Below are 17,563 nucleotides of genomic sequence, written 5' to 3'. Positions count from 1 at the left end.
ATGTGTTATTGTAAGGTCTGGGGGGAAAGCCCCGGTGGCTATCTAGTGTTATCAGTTTGTTTCACAGCAGGATAGGGTTTGGCTAGGTGGCTGGCCTCATGCGAATGCTCCAGAGGAGGTAGGATGAAACAGGAAAGCTGTTAAATGCTGCATTATGGGTGTCAATGTTCAGCTTGAAACTTTTGCCACTCGACTTCAGTGTGGTATAAGCAAGTTGACAGTGTGAGGGAAATTACATCTCTGGCAAAATTGGAAAAAAAAAGTGTTTGTGAAAGGAAGGGCTTTTTTTTTTTTAAACCCAGCTGCAGACATAACCTTTGTTTAACAGAGAAGGAAAAAAATAAGGAGAGGCCTGTGGGCAGTGGTTGACTTGTTTTTATTATTCTATTCATTATCCTGTGGACTTTTTTGGCTGTGACTGTGGAGCTTACACTGCTTGTTGGAGATTCTTGCGCAGTAGTTAATTTGGAATGTGAAGTGCGTTTTATTTTAATTCCAAGAAGCTAGGAGCCGTTATGTTCCATGCACAGATCTACTAACCGGTACAAGACCTGTGGAGTCAAGCCAGACCTTGGAAGAATAACTTTTCTATTGGTGGGAGCGTTGCTATTACATTGAAGTCACATGGTAAGTTCTTTAAAGCCTTCTTTACTGGCCCCTCTTGAACTGTTTAGATTGGCATAAAGCTTTTATGATTTTAAACAAGGAATCGGATTGTATTGAACTTGGTGCAGACCATATATATATATATATTGTTAGTGTTCTCGTAGTAGAGCATCCACAATAAAACAAATTATAATAATAGAGTTGATTCTGACTGAGAATTGTTTAGTTTTTATTTTGGATCAAATATGTATTGTTCTGTTTAAGTCAGTAACTAATGAACCATAACACAATCTGTTGACTCAGAGAGGAAAGTAATATTCCATTCCAACAACCTCAGATAGATTTTCAAAGTTTCAAAACTGCTGTTCCTCAGAGGACAGTCATTTTTCCTTGTGCTGTACCAGTACTCTGCCTCCCATTAGTGGGCCCTGATATGTCTATGTGTGTGTTTTAAAAAAATAAAAATAAATATATAATATATATATATATATATATATATATATATATATATATATATATATATATATATATATATATTTTTTTTTTTTTTTACTTTGGCCCACAGTTTGTATGTTAATTTAATTGCAGGTTAAGTATCCTATTTTAATTGTTTTTCTGCTCTCAGGTTAAGTATACTATTGTAACGATTAATCTGCCTGCAGGTTAAGTAGGCCTATATTATGTTATTGTTGCTTTGTGTGTGGCTTCCTGTTACTGCTAAAGATTTAATGTATTCATTAATTATAAGCAACCAGTAAAGTACTTGGTAAGGGTTTTTTTTGTTGTTGCTGTTTTGTCTGCAAACATAAACATATGAATTTAGCTGAGCAAAGTAAAATAAAAAAAAAACACAGTGGAGGTTTTCCTAATGATCAGAAGTTTCATTAGGAAACAGACTCCTGTTAATATATAGAAAAGCTTTAAGCTAATAATTATCTGTAAAAGTCAGGCACAGGAAGTCACAAAGTTACAGTATATATTTATATTTTAAACATAAGTTTATGCTGCATTTCACTTTGAAGCCATAAATGTTAGTTTAATGTAAGCAATTGTATGGGTAGTGAGTCTGCACCCATACAAAAATCTGTTTTCTTTCCCTAACTTGATTATAAGTGGTTTATTAAAGAATACTTATAATTAGATGTAATTTGATGATGTTTTAATGAGGGTTGCATAATGATATTCACAAATTGTGACTAATATTGGGATGGTTTGTTGATGTTTTCCAACTCGGTAACATTGAGAGGAGGGAAGAAAAAACCTCAAATCAACTCAAATCACAGTGCAAGCTTATTTTGTGAATTCAGTACATAAGTAACAGTACCCCAAAGGGTTACCCTAAACTAGTAAGTATCTCCTCTTCAAGGAAGTGAGAGGAAACATCAGTCAACAGCATGCACAGGACATCCACTAATTCTCAAATACAAGAAAGGGAAATGAAAAGCTGTGGCCTTGTTTGTTGGAGTGTGAAACAAAAAGTCATCAGGTTTATATTTTTGATCTGGTGGGGATGCCAGAGAAAATTTCCCCTTGCCTGGTGACCAGCATTGGGTGACATTTGCTTGGCTGGTGTGGTAGAGGTTGTGCTTTAACCTATCTTGGAATCTATTAAAAAATGACTAGGTTTAGCCAGATGCTTTCAACTGATTTGAAAATCGAGAGCTGGACCTGCTAAAGGCAAAAGATGGGTGTCAGTGACAATATCAACACTCCACCCTTTATTGCATGTACAGTAGAGGCCTCTTTTCTAAAGAGGTCAGTCTCTGCTTTGTGTTTGTACAGGTTGCTTCAGTATGTGTGCAAAGTTTTTTTTTTTTTTACAACCACTAGCCCCATATATTTTAAATAAGAGGTAAAGGTGAACCCAGAAATAACACCATACATAAATAAAATCTTGTTATACTTGAAACATTTTCTACCATTTCATTGGCTTCATTACCATATCTTTGTGACTTTTAACATGTTTTTGTAACTTTGAGAGGTGTCTGTTTTCAGTGGTCACACCTGTTTCTTAACTGAAACACTACTCTCTTGTTCCACAAGTATTAAAAGCACAGCCCATGTAACAGGCTTTAAGAACTTTTCTAAATACGTAAAATCTAAACTCTTAAGGTTTTTTTGCGTAATGAAACCTGCCAAATAGTGTTCCGTTAATTACATACTGCATTGCAGTTTTTGATATAAACGAAAAATGTCACTTTTCAAAATCTAACATGAAATACTGCAATACTACTATGGGTTCCGGTAGACTTTTGCGATATCATTTTGTAGTTTCTTTGATTCCATGATGATAAATAAAAGATCTAAATTATTGTACCGATCTTCATGTAGTTAAGTGAAGTAAGACTCAGGTTTAAGTTCTGGTAACACGTTGAATCCCTGTTTTGGGCCGGGTTCACGCCAAAATAATAAAACTGAGTTAAGGCACAGTTTACCAATATTTATGAATTAACTCCTTTGACTTTCATAGAGTTGGAGTCATAAATATTGGTACTGTGTGCCTTAACTCAGTTAATTCACCAGATTTTTATTACCACTTGGTAAGACGAATGAGTGTTCAACACACTCACAAGAGGTATCATTGCCATGTAAGTATAGTGTATCAAACAATATTTATAAGACTTAATACATTGGCAAATAACATTGTTGCAAATAGAGGGTATGTAAACTTTTGACGACAACTGTGTATAAATGTGCTTCAGTGCGAGAGGTCCCGGGTTCGTGCCTGGCCTGACCTCCACCTGTGTGTGGATTGCCTCGCCCTCTGTGATGCGCCTGCCTGCGGGAGCCAAGATTGTTACAATAATATATATATATGTGTGTGTGTGTGTGTGTGTGTGTGTGTTTTCATGAACGTCAACCCCCTAAAATTGAAGTAATAGAATTGTGGAAGTTACTTGAAGTAAATCTAACCACCTAACCACAAAGTGTTAGTTTGACATTGTATCTATAGTAATTATGAAGAATTACAAATGAGGCAAGGATGTATTTCTGTTCCTAAAGTGGGATTTTGTGGAATGCATTTTATTTTTCCATTAATCATGCTGCATCTCGTTTGTGAGCATTGATTCTGAGAGGATAGTAGGACTACTTGTGACCTTTTAAAATAATACATCACATAATGAGTTTAAATAATTAGCATTGCAAGTTCAAATAACATATAAATAGGACAGAAACAATACGTCTTTCCTTAAACAGTGTTCAGGGAGCGTTTTTTTTTTTTTTTTTTAACGAGGCAGGGTATTTGTGTCCTGCCCAGGGGAAAAGGTGGTGGCTGGAAAACGATGAGTTTAAAATGTCAAAAACTAGCGTGAACCACTTGTAGGAAAAGAATGACTACAAATATATTGTCTGAAAATGTTCATAAACACGTGCACATAATCTGCAATAAACTTCGGCCATCACGTTTAAGAGGAGATGTCACTGCTTGCAGCTAATGTCCACAACGTCTTAAATTGGTAGCACCTTTTGTTGCTAAATGTTTAGCTGGGAGGAGAGAAAAAATAGTCATGTGAAGTTGGGGGAGTTAATTTTAAGCAGACGGGTACAGAGAATTTTAGAAACATATTCAGTGCTGAGATTTTTAACAACACAGTCTGTACCTTTTAAAAAAGCGGGTGAAGCAGTGTAAGAAACACATTTCTATATTGTAAACCAAGACTTCTGAAGTTTAAAATCCTTTTTGTAGCATATTTTTAGATCCCCCCCCCCTGCTGGAACTTTTTGGTTCAGACCAGTTGTTATTCCCTGTGTGTTGTTGCAGGCTCCACCAGACAAGTTTTGGGAAGGGATGTAAACTTTAGGGATCTAATACGTGTCAGTGCTTGAAAGAAAAGAAAAAAAGAAAAGATAAAACACATGCAAAATGGAACGATGTCGTTACTGAAGTTGGACGTCGTTTTCCCCTGGGAGAATATTTTTGTATATGTTGTTTACTTGAAGTGTGTGGGTATCTTCACTGGATCCATGAATCATGAATAGTTGAAAGCACGGTGAAAGAGGACAGATAACGTGTTGTCTGCTTCTGGGGTGCTTGTCATCGATTTTGACAGAACGTGTTTTTGTTTTCATGTGTCTGCGCTGAAACTCTCTAAGTCAGGCGAGGAAAGTAAATGGAGGGTGATCAAGGTACCTCCAGCCCAGAGCCCCAGTTAGACAACAAGGTGTCTGACAACTTCTCTAAGCTATGGACCGATGTCATGGGGATGCTGGTAAGTCTGTGGGTCATTTGGGATGGGGGAGGGGAGTGGAGGCAGGAAGATTAGTCATCTGAGTCAGCCTCTTCACTTATGTGTCACCAAAGGGGTTTCAATTGTGCATTTAGGAGTTGACTAATATGGCATGGTGACATGCAAAGACATTCAGCCAAGGCATCTTATAATAATAATAATAATAATAATAATAATAATAATAATAATAATAATAATAATAATAATATATTGATAACTTGGCTACTATTGCCATTTGAATTAAAACCGGATTGGGAAACGTGTACATTTATATTGGTGGACTCCGTCTCCTCAAACTGGAATTTGGAAATTGGTGCTCCGTCCAGAGATTGAAAATGGTATGTGATTGGTTACACTTTATTTAAAAAATATTGTCGCGGGGATACAACATGAGCATTTTGTGAATGTTCACTAATCCGGATATAAAATCCGTGCAAGTAAAGATAAACATGCTGAATGTGAAAATGTATGGTAAAACTTGTTGCTGCCGTACTGTGCCGCGAGTGCGCATTGCATGTGGGAATACGTAAGGATGAGCTGCTGAAGTCCTAGGAGGTTTCACTAGCTTGTACTACATTATTGAGACTTAATTGCAAATATTACAATGTCAGACAGTTCAGAAGTTTCTGTTTAGATTTTAACTGATGTTGCTAAGTTTATGCATTTACGGTAATTAAAATAAATAAATACTAACAAAAAACGCCAAACGAACTCGAACCCGTGGTGCACATTTTCAAGTAGCCTACATTATATATATATATATATATATATATATATATATATATATATATATATATATATATATATACACACACAAATTAACTACTGTAACAGTTCTGTTAGATTTTGCCTTTATTGCCTCTGTACAGTAATTCAAATTAGTCTTATCAGTTCTTAAGGTTATTTGTTGGTGATATATAGGTTTGTTTTGCAATTGATGAGGAGTCGTGTTTTGATTCGAACATGACTTTAGTTGATTAAGTGTTTTTCCAGGTGTTTCAAGTGAACCTGCCACAAATATATAAGAAAGTTGTCATACTAATTATACGAGGTTAAGGGCTGTGTCTGAAATATAAAGCAGGTCCCTTGCTGACAGCCGGTCTCAGGAGTGTGTTTATCCATTGCATTGAAGCTGTTGGGTGACCGGAAGCTACTGTTTCATAACGTCTTTGTTTTAATGTATCTCTTCAGTTTCAGATAATTGAAGCACTGTTTCTGTGTACTTGCAACATCTGCCTCTAAAATGCCATGAATAGCCCATTTCCAGTAGCAGCAGAGTTTAGATGCATTCTTGTGTATTGGAGCTGTTTTGCACGAGGGCAGTCTGTTTGTGTTCCAGCAGGCGTGTTAAAAGAGACTTGAGGAATTCTTTGTGCAGGCTGAACTCCAGTAACCACACCATACACAGTGCTGCAGACACTTGCATGAGCCTGGGGTGCCAAAGTTGGCCCTTCTACTCCTGGTCTTTGTTCCAGTCCTGTTCTAAAGAGTTTAATTCAACCAATTAAACCCCCATCCAGACCCTGAAATAGTCAATTATATCATTTTACCTGTTAAATGTGGAGTAGAATGGCCAATGATTGGACACCCCCGGTATAGTGTTTTATTTTAGTAAAACTTTGGTATTTTAGTTGCGAAAGTTAATAGACATAGATTATTTGTATAATCTATTTAAGGGTAATTTCATGAAAATAGTGTAACAAACATACCAAAGTCAATGATTTTTGTGGTGATTGGCCTGGTTTCATACACAGGAGTTTGATGAAGTTTCAAAGTCTTGCCAGTAGTCCGATATTGATTATTTATCAGTGTAACAAACATTACATTTGAATGGAATTGGCTTTTAGGATGCAGCATTTCATTTTAGGTGACCCTTCTGATGCTGCCTATGACTGAGAGGCCAGATGTTAACAGTGAAAAATAACTAGGCTTTGTAGAAATTTGTGTAGTGGTAGGCTGTGATGGGCTACCACCAAGGTCTGATCGGTGGAGGTTTCTTTATGTAGATTTGATTATAATTGAATAATGGTAACTACTTCTTTCAAATGCTATGTTTGTGTATTCAGGAAAAACAGGTATGGTACTACTTTAGTTAGTCAACTATAGTCTGCTATTTGGGACCGTTACCACTAAAAACAAATTTTAAATGGAATTACCAGTACTGGAAATATTGTAGTTAGATGGGCTGATTTCGATACTAAAAGTTTATAGAATTTGAATAGATTACTGTTGTTGGAGGTTCTATTGCTTTAGCATAAACTATACAGGCTAGACCAGTGGTTCTCAAACTTTGTCATAGTGAGCCACCCGGAGCTATGAAAAAAAAAATAACTGCGCCTCCCCAGTTTACTAAAACAACATAACAAACTGAAAATCCTATATGTTGCAAAAAAAATGAGTAAAAAAGTTGAAAGGATTTGATCAATATAGAGCAGTACGAGTTTCAGAAGTATTAATTCAAAAACAGTACAAATGGAAGCAGCTAAAATCTCTTTTTTTGTTTTTTGTCCTGTTAACTTTCTTATCTTAGTGGGTTTTAATGTAACTTCAAAATTGCTGCTTTTGTATTATTATGTGTATACTGTTATTTAAATGGTCTGACTGTGGCAGTTGTATGTGTGACATGCTGTCCAAATGTATTGTGGTTTGTTCTTTTTTCTGCTATGTACTGTACAGTGCTTTGCGATACTTTTTTTATAAAAGCGCAATAAAGAAATTAACTCATTGCGCTTCCTGTGAAAAAACTTTACACAGGATTGTGATACTAAGGTAGGGTTGTCGTGTTTCGAAATGCTGGCGTAGCTTGCAGAGCCGCATACTGTGGTTTGCCAGTATTTCGCCGCACATTTGAGGCCTCGGTGCACCGCTGGACCCGCTCCATGTAAAGGCCAGTTTTAAATATGCTTCGTCATATGTTCGGCTTCTGCGTTTTGCTGAAACCTCCGCTGCTGCCCTCACTTCGGTTTGTGTTGTACGTTTTTCTCCCTTTGTCACAAAGCGATCCATTTCTCTTAAAGCTGTTTCTCACTGTAAGCGCGCTGCCGATATTGTTTTTAATTTTACTTTGGGGGGGGAGAACCACGCAACATACGTGTTACTTATTACAGTTGCTAAGGGACATTAGCACGTTAAACAAAAGCTTTTTGCGTTATTTTACTTTAGTTATTTTTAAATATAATACATTTAAAATATATAATAATTTGTAATTTTTTTTCCAAATCATCCAACCTAAAAAAAACCACACAGCTCGCGCCTCCCTTGACACCTTGCCGCGACTCCCTTGGGAGGCGCGCCCCATAGTTTGAGAATCGCTGGGTTAGACCAGTGCTCTCTGAAATGGGAATGGGAATCTAATTCTTGTGCTTCAGGCATTTCACTGAACATCACTCTTTTGTTGACTTTGTTCAGTTCAACCTTTAGGGGCTAACCTTTTTAATGGTTTCAAGACAGTATCTATTGATAGCAGATATTATGGCTTCAGAGTTACTCAAATTGGTAATGCTTGTGGTTGTTTTAATCAGCTATTACCAATGGTTTTTGACTGGGTTAGCTACTAATCAACCTGTGCCAAACCATATCATTTGATGTCTCTGTTTTGTTCAGTTTAGATTTGTATTAATTTAATTTGCCTTTACTGTATGTAAGTTTGTCTATATTTGGCAAATTATAACTAGAGAATGGTGTTTTGTGCTATGCAGTCATGTTTTGAAATAGTATTGTAAAAGTATTTTTATAAAATGTGTAAGTAATTAAATCCATTAAAGAAAGAAAGAATTTGATTGAAAGATTAACGGCCTTTGAAGGTGTGCCATTTGTCATCTGTTTTTTTGTTTGTTTGTTGTAGCGCATAAATCTGTGAAAGTATAGCAAAGGTCGTGCTAGGTTTTCTGTTCATACATTCCTGAAACACACATGCCCAGAATTTTGCATCCCATCCATCAGATCCTAAACGATCAGTTGTTAACATAAAGGCTAATAAACTCCAGGGACCTGCATTTTGGTACACATTTATGAACATTTAAACTCTATGATATGTCATAGTTTAAACAGTCTCTGTGTATAGATATACATATGAATACAGACACACTTTTCTTTATGCTAGTATATACTAACAGTAGACCGTTCCTATGACAATCAATAAATAAATATGTATTACTTGTCATGACGCTTGTGCATCAACATATGAAATGAACTGAATAAGTATGTAAATGTTAATAATAATAAAGTAACAGACAAACTAACGTTAATAAACTAACTGTCAAACTAAATTGACACACCACCCCTACCCACATTATTTAACAGAATGGTGAAGCAACTCACCAGAATAGGAAACATCAAATTGCTCGGCGACTTGTGTCTAATTCAGGTTTTTTTTTTCAACAGCTCAAACAATTTCCAACTTTTTGCAGCAAGAGAAACAGCGGCGCATTTTGCCGTTTGTTTACATGCCATTTTGTAGCGATGAGGTGCACTCTGGAAATCAGAATACAAATGAGTCAATGATATGACGCTGGTTCTGGAAAGATTTAATAAACCAATCAGTGTGCCTCAAGACACTCTCGCAATGACAAGTCGCTTTTGAAAAGACTGAGTAAACCATTTTAATTTAAGTTTGATAATGAGTTGTCAGGTTACAAAACATCAGTTGTGAACGAATCGCTATAGGTGTCAAGAAGGTGTTCTTCTTAAGCGAAGTTCCTGTTCCTTTAGCTGTGGCATTTACAATGGCAAAAATCAGTTTCACCCAAAGTGTGTTTCCTTAGGCAAAGTGATCTCTTAGGAGGTGTTCCACAGAAGATGCTGACTGCTTAGCAAAAAAACTTCAGATTGTCGCCATATTGTCGGACACTGGTCTGGCGCCAGAAACGTCAAGAAGTAAATATCCTTCTTTATATTGCTGCATAAGCCAAATATGAGGCTTATTGATACCACCTACAGGACTGGAGTGTACCTTAATCAAGGCTGTTATATTCCAGAAGTTTTTTTTTAAACAAGGAAGTATTTTACAGTCATTTTGCTGCATTGTAATGGATTACCACGAATGTGCACGTCTTCATCCATTTCCCATTCTGTGCGTCCCGTGAACGGAAGACCAATTAAATGGATTTATTTTGCATCTAGGACGCAAAATATTTGCATTAACGTGACCTCTGGTATAGCTTTTTTTTTTTTTTAAACCAAATTACTAATCAAATGAAACAGACCAGATAAGAAGATAGAAAACAATGACGGTCATGTTTTATTTATGAAATGTCATTTTAAAATGAAATACAGAAATATTTATTTAAAATGAATGTAAGTCCTTAAAAGCCCAGTTGTTTTCTTAGACAATATCTAAAGAGAGACTTTCCCTCAGTTCCACTTAGAAGTTTGTGTTCAAAGCCACTAACAGTGATTATTTTGCAGTTTCCATGTTGAAAATGCATTACTTTAGATTCTGTAACTAGTCTAGTTTTAACAAAATCTATTGGTAAACTAGTTTTGAGAAATATTGACACTATCAACATTCTACTTCTCAACCATACGTTCTGAGGGAAATCTATAATAAACTAAGTGGTTGATTGGCGCAACCTGTACCCAGCCAGAATAAGCCACAGATTAATTTACTGGGAGCATTTTGTAGTGCTAGGGAACTGGATTGCATTAACCACCTATCCATGGTTATACCAGGATTACCACTATAAATACATGGTTGATGTAATCCAGGTGGACTCTCTGGTACTGCAAAATCATCCTAAAAAAAACACCTGTTGCTTATCCCAGCAAAAGGTCAAGACGACAAAAGTTCCGGCTAGTAATGCCATTATCGCTGAACATTGCTGAGACTGAACTTGTGCTGTTCAGTGTAAAGTATCATACAAAAAGTATATACTGCTTCTGTATCTAGTTTAAGTTGTAAAAATACATTAACTGGATGTAGTTCACATTGTTGATATATTCTTTTCTAAAGGCCTTCACACACCAGACGCGACACGATTTTTACTGGAGTGACACGACAAATTCGCTGTGATATCACTGTGCACACCAGAAGCGATCACAGACACAACGCCACATCTGGAAATTGTGGTGCGTGTGGGTGGTGCCGTCAGACCAGGAAATGAAACAATAACAATGGTTGTACGGGCAAAACTGCTGCTGCGCTCGTATTTAATAATTAAGCATGAAGCTGTTCTCTGATTGCTCAGTTGTGTAGTTGTCGCGCGACGAATTCGCAAAAATAGGACCAGGTTCTATTTTTTTTTTTTTCATCGCTCGTGTTGGAATTTGTGTCGCGCCGACGTCGCTTGTCGTGTCACTCTTTGGTGTGAAGGGTGCTATTGAAAAGCATAGGTTTTATTGATTTTCTCGTGTCGCTCTTTGCATCGCGTCTGGTGTGTAACGGCCTTAAAGCATCTTGTTTTCAGTACAGGAAAACCATGTGAATTTATTAGCATTGGTGTAAGAGCATTGTGTGGTTGAGTAATGCTTCTGCATTTCCATGTAGTACTATAAAATATGAAATTCCTCCGCCCTAATAAAATCTCACAAAAGTAAGTTACTAACCCAGTGGTTTTCTCTGTTTTATGTTTGTTATTTGTGTCTCCATAACTAAGAAAGACATATATGTTTATTTATATATATATATATATATATATATATATATATATATATATATATATATATATATATATATATATATATATATATATATATATGTGGATTATGATTGGTCACCACTATTGACACAGTGGATCTGATGCACAGTTTGGTTTGAATTTGAGTATGTGTTTAGTGCAGTGCATACAGTAAGCAGCTGTGTGTGTTTGCTAAACTCAAACACTGAATTGTTCAAACAGGGACTTTTATTTACATTTCTTTTTTTTTTTTTTTAAACATGGTTCAAAATTGTGTAATCTGCAAATTAACACAAATATGCTTCTGTGTACAGTACTCTTTTCAATAAACCAACAACAAAAAGTGTCCACTACTTTCTCTTAAGTTAGATCTCTCACATTTGCCTGTCAATACGGTACAATCCAGCAATTGCCATTAAGATAAAATTGACCAGTTTGAGATCATTGTGACAATGGGTGAAAAAATTCATATTCGAACAAAAATACCATTTAAACAAATGTTTACATCATGATGCAAGAAAGTACTATATGAATTACAATTTTAGTGACAAAGCCCTTTTTAGCATAAGTCGAGAAAATGTATCGAGAACTAAAGCAGGTTCCCTTTTTTTTTTTGTTAACATCGTTCCCAGCTTTCCTACCACCACTTTCCTTGCTGTTGGTCTTGAAAAGCCACTTTTGTATCTGCAGTATATAAATGACTCCTCGGAAGGAATGTTCCGAATTAACATTGCTGCCTTGTAAACAGTTTGTTTGCATTTTCCTTTGTGTGTGACAGGTTTTATTACAACAGATGTTTTGAGTTCAGGATACCACAGAGGCATTTAGTGTTGTGAAGATGGAATTATGCAGTTAAGCAATAAGGCACGATAGGGCATGGGTTTTGCTGGATATTGTCACTTCTTGGTACGTTGTTAGGCACGAGATGCAGTCAAGTCCCTGCAAGCAACCAAGAAGTGACAATATCCAGCACAACCAATGTCCTCTCGTGCCTTACTGCTTCTATACAAGTGATTTATAAATGTTTTATATAAAAAAGGAGAAATCTATATAGTTTCTAAAGATTTGTTAACATTTTGAGGTGTAACCTTCCAAAACAGAAAATAGTCCCTATGAACTAAAAATAATATTCAAGTAAAACATTCTTTTTTTTTTTGGTTTCAGTAAAAGCAATACTTTTTTTTATTAATAAAGACTTTAAATAACTATAAAAACCTTGCTTAAATGTGTTTCAGTTAATTTTTCTGACTTTGAATAACTATCAAAAAAAACCTTGCTTAGTTGTATATCTGTGAGGTGCCTGCCTTCCTGCATCTAGGTAATATTGTTGCCAGGTAATTCACTCCCATTGGCTCTGAGTATACCAAACAGCGCACGAGTTTAAGGTGCTTTGTTGGGATGAAGTACTTCATTTAAAGCCAAATTGTGTTTTTTTCAGAAAGCTAGTCATTTAAGAGTTTTTTTCTAGCACGTTAATGTTTCATTTTTTTAATCTGTAAAGAGAGTAAGTACGCAGTAGTAAAGGACAAGCGAGACAGTGAAGAAAGGCGAGAGTCGGATTGGTTAAGACATTGCATTTAGTAATGTAGATACTATCGAAAAATATAAAAATATCCACAGTTAAAAATTAACGAACAGTCAGTTTCACAAAACAACGGCTGATACTAACTAAAAGGAGGAAAATAAAACTTTGAATATCTGACATCTGGATCCGACCGAAGTTACAGAAAATGACCTAGTATGTAAAACAAATAAAATACCAAAACATCGTCTTGTCTGAAATAGCAAACTGGTTCGTAGTGCAAATTAATATAAACTGGAAGATATGACAAGACACCTTGATGTCTTCAGTATCTTCCATGATAGTAGGTGTTTTGACAGGCGTTTTCTTTGATTTTGGTGGTGCAGTGATACGTGGTTAGCACAGGTGCAGTGATTTGCCTTTGTTCCTAAGTGTGACGTTGTGCTGGATATTGTAACGGCTTGGAACACTGATGGACCAATCAGCATGCAGGCTTCTAACAATCCTTTATAAAGAGCTATTTATTATTATTATTATTATTATTATTATTATTATTATTATTATTATTATTATTATTATTATTATTATTATTTATTTCTTAGCATACGCCCTTTCCAGGGCAATTTACAATTGTTACAAGATATCACATTATTTTTACATACAATTACCCATTTATACAGTTGGGTTTTTACTGGAGCAATCTAGGTAAAGTACCTTGCTCAAGGGTACAGCAGCAGTGTCTCCCACCTGGGATTGAACCCAATGACCCTCTGGTCAAGACTCCAGAGCCCTAACCACTACTCCACACTGCTCTTTATGCACATTGAGCATTCTTGTACTTTCAAACAGTTCTGAATACTATTAATGTCCCCCTTGTGTTTGTGCAAGTGCAGTCCAGTATAAACTAGACTTTTTTTTCAACCAGTGGTCTTCTGGGACCAGATGGCTTGGTTCCTCAGGGCACTCATCGAAGGTCTGGCCGAAGGTGTGCTGTAACTGACATACTCAGCGTTTACAGAAAACTGTAACAAACTGTAAATGAGGTGGCTTCAAATGAATACTTACTGAAAAGTATATTGTGAACCTATTTATCGCTGCTTTTGTTGAGATTCTGGGTAGCAAATTTAGTTTCTCATTTTTATAAATGACAATATTGTTTGGAACAGCCAGATTTAGATGCGGAAGGAATGTGTGTCTGGGCTTTGGTTTGTGCATATTCAGACACTGAGTTTAACAGATGTTTGTAACTGGCATTTCAAAAGATAATTTCACAGTTTTGGACATCGATGTACTGTATGCAGACAGTGATGAAGTTCTTTCTGGAAGACGATGTGTTAAAAAAAATGAATACTATACCAACAGTATTGCACAAAAGAATGCCTACAGGGTGCATTGTATTCAGAATGTTTTGAGCATATTGCTTTTTAAAACATGAAAGGTTGGACATAGTTCTGTTTAAGGCTTTTGGCAGGAACACAGCGGCAGAAACCCTGTTTAAAAAGCTGATGCTCAAATTTCAAAGGCTGTTGTTTACTGAGCTATAGAAAACTACTGCTTTTTCTGCTGCTCATTAACCGTGTTATACAGTAGGCATACTTTAGAGACAGGGTGTGGCCTGTCATTTCACTTTAAATGGGGAGCAATGTTTTAACCATTCTAAGGCTGACATATTTACCACTAGTGACTTTAACACACTAGTTAAGTTTATCAAGCACTCTGGATCAAAGCGTTCATGCACAGTGCTGAAATATGTGATAATGAAGGTACAATTTCTTTACTTTTTAAACTGCCACATCAGCAAGAAAAAAAAAAAAAAAACTATTTCAAAATATATACTGAGAATGAATGTCTGGTAATTCTGTTGCTGGGAGCAATTTTCAGATTCTTGCCTCCCCACTGACACTCCCACTGACCACTCCCGAATGCCTTGGGACTCCCAGCGTGGTGCCTGCAACACACTGCAGATACACAGGCACAGCTCACCTTAGCTCTCCCCCCTGGCACTATATATCCATCAAAGAACAATGCTGTTCCACATGCATTGTGAAGCCCTACAATGCAGGATTGAGGTACGGTACCTGTGCTTTTCAGTATTACTGAACAAGAGGCCCAAGCATGACTGCAGCTAACTGGACATCAAATTAGTACCTGACTTTTGAAGCTAAAATCTTTTGGCAGGTTATTTAACTATTTAACTATAACAAGGCATGTCATTCCAGCTCAAGTACACATCCATTTGTGATTTGATACATTGAAACAAACAAACAAAAAAGTTCCAAGGTACAATAGGTTTTGAGTGTGTACAGAAGGAGAGCCTTACATTGTCAGAACATGTGTAAATGTGGTTAAAAATTGTCATTTTGGACTTTAACCAAATGTAATTGTGATTGCATACAAGTATACAAGACTACCTAACGTAATGCCAGTAATTTCAGCAAGCTATTGTAGTAATTTGATTGTTTACTTTTTAAAAATTATTGTGAAACATTTTTCAATTTCACCATGACCTTTTTGGAAACTAGAAGTGAACATAAAATTAAAATGAAATCAACAAACTGGGAACGTTGTCCAAAAATTTGGAGGGAACAGAGCCCTCACTTGTTCCTCATTGGACCTGTTTGTATCAAATCTTGAAAGACATTTGAAAAGAAAAGCAGTGGTGTGAATACCTGCCAGGAGTATTGTAGTGTTATTGGGCCTCCAAACATGTGTTTCATTTTTAAATAGCACTCCGTTCCATATTTAAAAGCAATGTTTTCACAGGCTGCAAAACTCCCTGTTTATGGAAGGCCAGACGATAAGCTCAGCGCTGTGGGATGGACAACGCCCAAGTTTCCGTCCTCTGTCTGTGGCGCCCTTTTCTTTTACAGCGTAGTAGATTTTCTCAGGAAACCTTCCCAAAAAGGGTGGGCTACAGTCAGCACCTCCACATTTCATCCCCTGTTGGCTACAGTAATTTCACTAGCGAAGGGGTTATTATTTTTTTTATTGTTTTACTGTAGCAGAACAGCTTCAAGAAACTGTTCTCATGGTGGAGATTTATAAGTTAAACAGGATGCCAGCCATTGGCAACTGTTGAAATGTTTCAGTCATGTAATAGCACATCAGGAAACGGTAGGAGTACAAGAGTAGTAATTTATTTATTTTACACCCCCTCCTCCCCCCCCCCCCCCAAAAAAAAAAGTTACTCTCATTACATTCTCTATCCTCGCATAGCTTAGCTGCCAGGGTGCCTGGACTGTAACCAAAGGGGCTTGGGTTCAGTCCTTACTTCGTCAAAATGTGTTTTAAATACCTAGCCAATGTGTAGTTACATTTTAAAACTGTAACACAGTTCTTCAGAAACAACTGGAAATATCGTTCTTTTGTGGTATAATTGCAACTAAATAATAATGGTCAGACAACTCACAAGCCTATTGACCAAAAAAAAAATAATAATGCACAATTCCACATTTTTCGACACAATATCTGGTAATTTCATCTGTGTTTCTGTTTTTTTTTTTTTTTTTTTTTAATATATTGCAGCCAATGGATATTGTGCATTTACTTAGACCAGGTGAGCACAGCTGACTAATGACAGGTCAGAATTTTGTCATGAAGGTATACTGGCAGTCTGGAAGTGGCAGTGGTAGCCACATTTATTATTGCTCTGAATATGGACAATTAACCATACATTATGGCTTTTATCCCACAGGCCAAGCCAAGTTTTCTTTAACAGACATAAAATCTGCCCTGGTTAAATACCTTCTTACTGTTGCACCCAGAGTCGTACCGATCACTGATGGCGCCCTGTGCAAGATACAAATCCAGCGCCCGCCACCCCCAGAACTTGTTATAGTTCAGAGAGCTGACCAGTGCAAATTCAGTGGCTATAATGGTTAGATTAGACAAGTGTTCTTGGACCATGGAGTTTCAGATATCATTTTTAATCAATTTCAGCTTTCTAAAACTACATTGGATTATTGGTGAACTTGCAAATAAATCACCCACCTGCTTGAAAAATTATACTGATAGTTAGATGGTAAAATGTTTATTTGCATGTAAAGAATTATATTATGTGAAGACTGGAACTATGTTTTAGATTACCAATATATATATATATTTTTAAAACAGCTATTTTCCATACACTAAATGTCTCGTTTAAAAATGTTTAGGATTAGACAATGATTATTTAAAACTGGAGATATTCTGCCCACAAAATAGAAAAAGCTTGGTATCAACACTGCAGGACATCTCTCAAAATGACACACTGTCCTTTGACACAGCACGGTCAGTCACAACACAATATAGCAAAGGAACTCTTTCAGTTCTTTCAAATAAGACAAGTCCTCGAAATGACCACCATATAGCATACACACTAATCGCATGCTGCATGCTAAGCCGTAAAAAAAAACCCCATGAAACTGCAGGGTGCAAATAAAAATGAAAGCATAAATAAAAAGACAATATTAGCCTTACACTTGCGCCCTTTTTTACATACAATATAATATCCCAAAGCTCTTACAATAAAACATATAAAGACCATACAGACATCATAGATCACAGGAATAAGAAACAAGCAATAAAATGCATACAATTAAAAAAAAAATCTG

The 17,563-nt window shown here is 36.3% G+C and overlaps 1 protein-coding gene across 8 annotated transcripts in view; it reads left to right on the top strand.

The window, feature by feature from the left end:
* The window catches only part of sash1a (SAM and SH3 domain containing 1a), a 313,025-nt gene that overhangs the window by 235,694 nt on the left and 59,768 nt on the right, over positions 1-17,563 (top strand). Inside the window, exon 1 of one of the 8 annotated variants that reach the window (XM_059025159.1) lies at positions 425-627. The exons of 5 other annotated variants lie outside the window; for them this stretch is intronic. In XM_059025159.1, coding sequence (XP_058881142.1) covers positions 625-627 — 3 coding nt within the window. In that variant the 5' untranslated portion in view covers positions 425-624. Of the gene's footprint in view, positions 1-424; positions 628-4,364; positions 4,818-5,011; positions 5,174-17,563 lie in introns of those variants that run through there. 2 more of the 8 variants (XM_059025156.1, XM_059025158.1) reach the window with 2 other exon arrangements.

Source organism: Acipenser ruthenus, chromosome 6, assembly GCF_902713425.1.
Source record: "Acipenser ruthenus chromosome 6, fAciRut3.2 maternal haplotype, whole genome shotgun sequence".
Taxonomy (NCBI): domain Eukaryota; kingdom Metazoa; phylum Chordata; class Actinopteri; order Acipenseriformes; family Acipenseridae; genus Acipenser; species Acipenser ruthenus.
The sequence above is the reverse complement of the archived record's forward strand: the minus strand, read 5'-3'. Positions and strand labels throughout refer to the sequence as shown.